Source organism: Otolemur garnettii, unplaced genomic scaffold (assembly GCF_000181295.1).
Source record: "Otolemur garnettii isolate 467f Iridium unplaced genomic scaffold, OtoGar3 scaffold00117, whole genome shotgun sequence".
Classification (NCBI taxonomy): Eukaryota; Metazoa; Chordata; class Mammalia; order Primates; family Galagidae; genus Otolemur; species Otolemur garnettii.
Window position 1 is genome coordinate 127774 of NW_003852512.1, and position 9045 is coordinate 136818.

Sequence of the window (9045 nt, forward strand, 5' to 3'; positions counted from 1 at the left end):
GCTTCTAACCTGAGGGCTAAAAAGTCCTAAAGTTCACAGGCATCACCTTCCTTTTCCCTCAGAGCTAACACTGGCATGTTGCAGCTCTGAGGTGACACACAGAGTACCAAGTACAGGTCCAAAATGGATAGCCCTTTTGTTGCCTTACGAAATTTCGAGCCTGATAATCATTGAGGGGAAATTTCCAGTCAGAATCCTCAAGTCCCTGCTCTGAGGGGCACAGTTTAAAGGGAATACCCCAGTTCCTACCATGTCCATATATTTATGTAGCTTGTGGTGAAAAGGATGTGTGAGCAATACCTTTGCCTGAAATGGTATGGGTTGGCACTAATGGGATTGTGGGTGGTCCATAGAGAAGAAAGCTGCTCTTGTTTTGGGGTTGTGAACAGTTCAAGGTTTGCCTTAGAGCTAACTTCAAGGCGAAGTAGCAGAATCACGGGAAGGGACAATCTTGCCTTCGATCCCGCCCTCTGTGCCAGCCTCGGTTCCAGGCAGGTCGCGCTGGTTATCTTCTGTGGGGGGCTTATTCTTGCCAAATAACTTCTTCAGCACATCCTGGATTTCCTTCTTGATGGTCTTGTGCATGTAGCCATAGATGTAGGGGTGGATGCAGCACTGCAGGAAGAAAAGCCAGATTATTATGGTGATCACCCACTGGGGTACCTGGGTTTGGACATCCACCCACAGGGCCAGGACTGCTAGGAAGCAGTAGGGCCCTAGGGAGAGCACGTAGGAGAAAATGATGAGGAAGATCACTTTAGCAGCTTTGCACTCGTAGCACCTAGGCAGAGGAGGGTCGCTGTTGCTATTGCGACGACTGGGTGGGAGGCTCTCTGGGATGTTCACTGCTTCCACATCATCCTCGCTGAAATTGATGTCTTCCTCACCAAAGTCCATGTCAATGTCACCCAAGTCGATGTTGCACTGGTTGACCTCTGCCCGGCCCTGGTTTGCCCTCATCCTGTTCTCTTCATCTGTGCCGCTGCCTTCAATATCCTCCATGCTTCCCTCACTGGTCCCCAGGCTTCCGTGCTCGGCTTTCATGCTGCTGTTTTCAGCCTCCATGCTGCCCTCCATGACCTCATCTTCATCCTGGCTGTGGAATGCACTCTCACCCCTGAACTCATCCATCTTCTCGGCTCCCTCTTCTTCGTTCTCATTCTCCACAGAGTCCTTGACCCGCACCCCTAAGCTGTGGCTCTTAGCATTGTACAGCAGAGCATGCTGCCGCCGGGCTGCACCAAACACCACGGTGTAGCAGGCAATCATGACAGCCAGTGGGATGACCATGAAGGACACCACGCTCAGGATGGTGTAGCTGGGGCTGGACCCCCAGATCATGGAGCAGAGGGCATTGCGCTCATCAAAGGTAGCCTGGCCCCAGCCGTAGAGTGGGGGTGTGCTCTGCAGCATGGCCACAATCCAGGTGCCATAGAGGAGCAGGTAACCACGGCGGTGGGTCATCTTGGACGGGTAGGAGAGAGGGTGGATGATGGACAGGTAGCGATCTATCGACACCACGATAATGGTGTTGACGCTGGCAAAGGCGAACAGGTGGGTGAGGCTAACCAGGGCAGTGCAGAAGTGGCTGTTGAGGGGCCAGAAGAGAGGCACGGACGTGGCCACCACCCAGGGGGCCACAAGCGCAACCTGCAGCAGGTCGGTGACGAGGAGGTTAAAGATGAAGCGGTTGGTCACCTGCAGCAACTGCGGCTTACGCTGCAACACGAGCGCTAGCACTATATTACCAACGAAGGCGGCGCCGAGGAAGATGAGCAGCACGGTGGCGCGGATGATCCCGTGAGCCAAGCTGATCGGCATTTTGGAGAGGGGCACGCACGCGTGGCTGTTGTTGCTTTCTCGTGTGCTGTTGGTGCAGGTGGATGTCATAACCACAGCCACAGGGCTGTAACAGGGTCAGCGCGAGCACCAGCCAGCGGCACAGGGGTGCTCAGACGCGCTCAGTGCCTATGAGGGGGACAAAAGAAACATGCGGGCGGGATTAGTCCCCTGCCTGCCCGGGTGGTGGTGGGTTGGGTGGGAGGGAGGGGGGAAGCTTCTGCGCCCAGCAGGGGCTCTGCAGGAGTCCCTTCCCCGGGCCTCCACGCTACAGCTCCTTCTCTGGCTCGGATCTCTCTCCTGTGTCTCTCCTGCTTGCGCGTGCACGCGCTTCCTCTGCTGGTCTCGCACACTATCTCTGGGTCTCAGAGTTTTGGTCTCTCTAGCTAGCTCTCCTGCTAGCGCATGCGCGTGCGCTCTCAGTCCCCGCTTGTTTATGATCACCAAGATCACCAATTTCTCTCTTTTCACTGTTTCTCGCTAGCGCGCTTTTTCTGTATCTCTGAGGATGTGTGCATGTAGGTTTCTCACCGTTTTCTCTGATTCTTTCTGCCTCCTGTCTCTCACTCTAACGTCTGTCTCTGTTTCTCAGTCTCTCGATAGCACGTGCGTGCTGTCTGTCGGTCTCTGTCACTCTCTTCCCTTTCTGTCTCTTTGTTGCTCCCGTCTCTTTCCCTTCTCTCTCCCTCTCCCTCCCACCTCCCCCTGCGGTCTTTCGCTAAAGCACTTTCCTGTAGTGCGCGCTCTCTTCGTCTTTTACCCAGTCTTGTCCCTGTCTCTTTCTGATCCTTCTGTCTCTTCCTGTCACTGTGTATCTCTCACTAGTGCGTTTGCTTTTCCGTCTTTCCCCAATCCTGCCTCGGCTCCCCATTTTCACAGCTGACATCCCTAACAGTCCATCTCTGCGAGTCCCTAGCGCACCTGTTCAGCATAACTCACTGTAGGTCTCCGTCAGCCTCCGTGTGTCTCCAACTCTGCTTTCCACGTCTTCCTCGGGTTCTCTGTGTGTCTCCTTGCGTCTCTCTCTGGCATGTGTGCGCTTGCTCTTTCTAGGCCCCCCCCCGCGTCTCTGTCTCTCCCCTGCGGTTTCTGTCTCACCATGCGCAAGTTCTCACTGTGTCACTCTGTCGGCCTGTCTCCTTCCATTGGTCTCTACCGCTCCACTGCTCGCTTCACCTCTCTCTCTCTCTCTCTCCATGTCTCCAGCTATTTCTCTAGTGTGCGCACCCTCTAACTGGGGTCTCTGTCTTTCACTCTCTTGTCACCCTAGGGCTCTGGCTAAATACTTTCTCAGTATCTTCGAGTGTATGTGCGTGCGTGCGTGCATCTCTGTCTCTCTCCACCTTTCTATGACTCCTCGCCTTGGTTTTTCTCTGACTGGACCCATGTCTCTTTGGACCTCTGTCTCTGTTGACTTTGTTTTGCCGTGGAAACGGGCTGCCCCCCTTGGCCACCATGGGCATTAGCGGATAAAACGCCTAATTCTCCGCAGTACAGCAGTGACAGGAGAATGCAAGGACGGCGCCTACTGCACTCTCCTACCCTCCTCCCCCAAGTAGGCATCTTCCCTGCATTCTCCAGTCCTCTTGGTGGTGGTGGCGGCGGTGGTAACGGCGGCGGGGGTAGGGGAGCTTGGGGAGCATGAGAAAGAAGGCAGGGGTACTGGAGTGGTAGGGAGAGTCTGAGAGAGTGAGAGAAATTGAGAGGCAGAGAGAGAAAGAAAATTAGAAATAGAGAAAGAATGAGAAACATACGGAGAGACAGAAGATGAGCGACGGAGAGGGAGAGAGAGAAACAAGAAAGACTAAATGAGAGCGTGAAAGAGAAGGAGAGACACAAACCGAGACTGAGAGACAGGGAGAAACAGAGAAAAACTGAAAAGGGGAGAATAAGAAAACAGGATGAGAAACAGAGAAAGAGAGGAAGGATGAGAGGAAAAACCCGAGAGAATTAGGGTGGGGGGAGAACGCACGAGAGAAAGTGCGCGGGAAAAGGTGACGGCGAGAGGACGGCGAGGAAAGGAGAGAAGGGGTCTCCCCGTGGGCCACAGCGCGGGTCGGTGCGGCAGCTGTCGGGCCACTACGGACGGGGCGTCCCGGGCACCCAAGGTCAGGGGCCAGATGGATGCGGGGGACAGCGGCGCCCGGGACCCAGCGGGGCCACTTACCTGTTGCTGCTGGAGGTGTCTCTCCGTGGGCTCTGCGTGCGGGTCCCGGCCGCCTTTCAGGGCGCCGGCGGCTGCGATCTCGCTCGGGGCAGCGCGCTCGGAGGGAGCAGGGCCAGGTGCCTGTGCCCGCACGTCCGGCCGGCGCGCCGCGCTGCGAGCTCTGAGCGGTGGCGGGGGCGCGCGGCGTCTTAAGGCTGCGCGGTGCCCTCACCTTGCGGCGCCCCCCTCCTCTCGGCCCCCGCCCGCGCTGGTGACGCACGAGGCTGCGGGCGCCAGAGGAGCTGGGCCTCCGGGTGGGGGGCGCTGCGACAGACCCCCCCCCTTAGATTTCCTCACCCCCGCGTTCCCGCCCCAGGCGCCCAGAGCTCACCAAGACCTCAGGGAAGGGCTGATTTTTGTGCAAACCCCATACATTTCTAGTCCCTGGATTTCTGGTCAGGTCCCAGGCACAGTCCTTGCGAAGAGGAGGGCCCAGGACTCTGGCCTTGACTTCTGAAGACCCTGCAAAGTATGAATGGCCTATGGGCCTGAGAGAGGAACTGTGACTTTGATGTCAATGATTTTTCATGAATTATTTTAGCTCCCAGGAAGAGCTAAACAACAACGCCTTTCCTGTAGGTTTTGGGAGCATTTCCTCTAAGACAGGCTGCATTATTATCTACCGCATTCTTTAATTGAAGTCTGTCTTTCTGTAAGTCTCTGTCTCTCTCTGCCGGGTACTGTGTTAAGCTGTTTATGCAGAGAACGCAGCTGAATTGTTACCTCAGCCTTGTGAGATAAGTACTGCTATTATCTTTATTTTATTAGAGACAGAGGCAGAAGCCAAGAGAGACTACCCTACTTGCACAAGTTCAAGTAAATATTGCACCTGTTTTATTAACCAAGGCATTCTGGTCTCTTCTGAACATATATTCAGGGTTTGCCTTGAAACAGGCTTGAGCAGGCACCAGGAATAAGACTCCCTCACCCCACCCCGCAGGAGAGGATATGAAAAGTGTCGCAGACCAGGGCCTGGGTCTTGGGTCCCCAGTGGATGAGGAAGTGTTTTCTTCCAGGTTGGACAAAAGGGGAAGGGTGTTCTGCAAGAAGGAGGTGCATGGGCAGAGCTGGATGCTGAGGCTGGGAAAACAGGCTGCAGCATGGTGAGGGCCAGGAGATAAGCCGGTCACATCCAGTAGGGGCAGGTACTGAAGGCCTTTGAATGCCAGTCTGAGGACTCTGGACTTCATCCTGAGATCCCTGGAGGGCCAATGGAGATTTGTTTTATCATGAACAATTTCAAACATACATAAATGTAATGCCAATAATAAAATAAGCCTCCATGTTCTCATCATCCAGCTGTGACAAGGATAAATAGTTTTCCATTTTTATTTATTGATGGTGTTTGGGTAGGGCATTGTGATGAGGTTTCTGTTCTTCCAGGGTCTCTTAAAAGCAGGGCTGGGGTAGGGGAGGTTGAGTGGTGAGTGGAGAATGCAGAAAGGAGGCAATAGCAGGAGACACAAGGAGGGTCTTGACAAGTCACATGGAGGGCTGCGCAGAGACCCACAGAGAGGCAAAATTCACAGTGGAGAAGAAGGGCGACGGGATGTCACGGAGGGTCTAGCATAAGCATAGGATTCAAAGTTGTTCAATGGGCTGGATGGAGATGCTCCCTTTCCCGTCACCTGCCTCTGGGACAGGGAGGGAGATGAGACAGGTATATGATCAGGCCCCAGGATGCTCTTTGGATTTGGAGCCCTGCCTTTGCTCTTAGATCATTTGTCTTTCCCCGCCCCTGCCCCCTGCTAGGCTTGATCTATCTTCCCAAGTTGAATGGTAAAAACCTGGTCATTTTTCCTGGGGACAGTTTCTGTGATAATCACTCACAGTTATTAATTCCCAGCCTCATGTTAGCACATGGTGCAGAATCCTGGGTGGCATGCACTGTCACGTAGAAGTTCGTTCAGACTCGATTATTGTACAGTGTCTTGGGGGGGGCAGTCTAACAGCTAAAAGTGGCCCGAGATAAAGACCGGTCCTGGATCTTCCTTTTTTCTCACTGTGGTTTAGAGAATGCCTATACCACTGGGATCCAGCAGGGGTCAGGGAGTAAACTTCTAGATCAGTGATTTTCAACCAGTGTGCCGCAGCACACGGGGATGCTGTGAGAGGATCTTAGTTAGGTGTGCCTCAAAAAGATCATTAATTAAATTATTTTCAAAAGAAGTTCAAAGCACAGTAAGTAGATTCTTTTTTTATTCTTTTCTTTGATTAACATAATTTAAATGTGCCATGGAAGTTCAACTATAGGTTCAAGTGTGCCGTGAGATAAAAAAGGTTGAAAAACTTCTCCAGACACATGTTAAATGTGAGTAACTTTGCAGCCACACTTTGGGGCACTAAGGGGGATGACAGGGAGTGAAAGAGTCTAGGTGGGATGAGGCCTGTGCAGTTGAGGCCAGCCTGGTTGCCAGGGAGATGCTGGAGAAAATGCCAGGTACTTTTCTGTAGAGGAACGTGTTTCCTCTCAGACATGAACTGAGTTGGTATCCTTGGATTTCAAAGACATCCAAGTATCAGCTCCCCAACTGGAAGTATGTGGGGCCTTGGGGAATGTGGATTTGGCTTCCAGCCCTGCACGCTCTGATTCTGGTGGCCTTGGAAAAACGCTTCCACTGACAAGCCTCGTTAGATTCTGAGAAGGTCTTTGGGATAAGACAGGGAGAGTTTGGGATGATGGCTCAAGAAGTCACTTAGTCCATTTCCCTACCTGTATTCAGTAACAGAAATACAATCAAGCTGATGGTATTAATGGGTCAGGGTTGAATGGCAGGAAGTTACTAACAAGAAAATGGTCCAGGGCTTGATGACAACCACAAGTTGAAACACCACTCAGCACAGTGCCAGCCTAAGGCTTGTTCACCTAGGTGTCAGACCAAGTGCCCTGATTGATGTACTGATAGCCAGATGATGGAAATCAGAAAGCCCAAGACCCAGCCAGGTATTGGTTCTAGTCACTGGTTCTAGCAACAATGGGTGCCTACCATGTGCTAAGCATTATGCTTACTTTATTGTATTTAATCCTCAAGGAAACTCTGCATATTAGAAATTAATATCACATTGTTTGAAAGCAAGACATCATATATATTATTAAGAAAATAAAAGCTCCAAATTTAACCGTCACACTATTGTTAGCAAGATACATCTTGATTTCAAAGATGCTAAAATATAAAAAAACGGGGTGTTCGGTGGCACCTGTGGCTCAAAGGAGTAGGGCACCGGCCTCATATGCCGGAGGTGGTGGGTTCAAACCCAGCCCCGGCCAAAAACTGCAAAAAACCCCAAACAAACAAGCAAAAAACCCAAACAAACAAACAAACAAACAAAAAACAGGGTGTGGTACACATTTTGGGAGCGGGACACAATTATAAGAGAGTCCTTATCTAACAAATGCAATCAGTGTAACCTGGTTCTGTGTTCTCTCAATGAATCCCCAACAATAAAAAAAATGTAAAAAAAATCCAAATGTCCTTTAAAATCAATATAATAATAGTATCATCCTTGTCCTTACAGAGAGGTCACATAACTTATACAAGGTCACAAAGCCAAGTAAGTGTTAAAACTGAGAGTTAAAATCTGCTCTGACTTCAAGGCAAAGACATTTCCTAGTTGATTTTGAGGCAAAGTCCAGAGGCAAGACAGAAGGTCTCCCAGACCCAGCCCAGACCAAATTTTTGAATCTAGGTGAAGGGGAGTTAGGGATTGCTACATTTGTGGGAAGACAGATGCTGCAATGGTAATGGTTTGCACAGGTGGTGAAATTGACTAAATCAGTCAATCAAAATTCTAAGTCACACTCTTTCCTGCTTAGCAAGTTCATAGTAAGTCAATGGGGATAAATATATGGCTTTGTTGTGCAGTGCCTACCCATGGGGATATTTTAAATATTCCAGTGTTATGCATTACTCTGGTATTCACGTTAGGCCAAGTCCTAGGAGTTGTGTTTGCAAAACTTAAACAAAATCAAGTACCATCTGGGCGTGAGCTAATATTGCACGTTCTGTGGGCTTGACGGTACACAAGGTCTGGATTTCAAAGATATGTCTATCCAAATAAACTGGTTTAGAAAAGAAAATCAGCTGCAAATAACTGGATGGATTAAAACTGGAAGGAGAAGACTTGGTTTCTAGTTCTGATTCTGTGGCTAACTTGCTGTGTAACTTTGGCAAGATCCCCTCCCCCTTTCTGATCTCACCTCTGTAATCCAAAAAATAGAGAGAGAGAGTGTGTGTAAGGTAATCTCTAAGGATCCTGTCAGTTTACGATCTTTGATTCCATGCGTTTTCTATCTGGCTATAATTAAAGAATTCAAAACTAATCCTACTCAAGTATTAAAAAACAGCTGGACTGTACTTCTGGATATGAAGAAGTAGCAGAGACTGGATTTACCCTTTTACCTTAAACAACTAAAAAAGTTGACAAAATAATATATAGAATAATGGTTGTAAGACATTGGAAAACAGGCAGTATGGCATAGAGATCCCTGAGAAAAGAGAAATGAAGTGGGCCCTACAATGGCCTCAGTTTACTACCTAGAAAGAGTTTCTAGGCCTCTTTGCAGGAAGGGGGAACCCAGCCTGTGACTGGAAGTCTGCCTAAATTAAGGAAACAGAGTTCAGAATTCAAAAAGGTAAGAGTGGCTAGAATTTGCAGGGAGAGGTGCTAGAGAGGAACTACCCAGAAAGAGAGTTCAGAAATCTGTAAAGAGTTCCCCTCAAATCATTGACTGAATACTGCTCAGCACATTCATGTGAGGAAACTACACACAGCTGGAGAAAGAACCGCACAAAAGGAGTAGGTGGAGTGATTTCTAGACTCCGTGATGCTGGGAATAGCTCAGTTTCCCTACAGAGAGAAAAGACTTCATAATATACAGAGCATCAGACTGAGTGCTGAAAAGAGGATTGCCTCAGTAGTGGAGCGAAATTAGCCTTTGTATAAAGTGTGCTCTGGTGCAACATACCAAAACTTAAAAGCAAGCTTTGAAAAGATCAAAC

General features: G+C 50.0%; 1 protein-coding gene across 1 annotated transcript; it reads right to left on the minus strand.

The window, feature by feature from the left end:
- Window positions 1-414: 414 nt before the first annotated feature.
- Window positions 415-1890, minus strand: GPR101 (G protein-coupled receptor 101). Its single transcript, XM_003797494.1, has one exon. The coding sequence runs from the start codon at window positions 1888-1890 to the stop codon at window positions 415-417; it is 1476 nt and encodes a 491-aa protein (XP_003797542.1).
- Between the last annotated feature and the right edge of the window lie 7155 nt (window positions 1891-9045).

What these genes read in the sequence shown, in the direction of transcription:
- GPR101 (XM_003797494.1), bottom strand. Translation starts at nt 1,890, where the DNA reads ATGACATCCACCTGCACCAACAGCACACGAGAAAGCAACAACAGCCAC.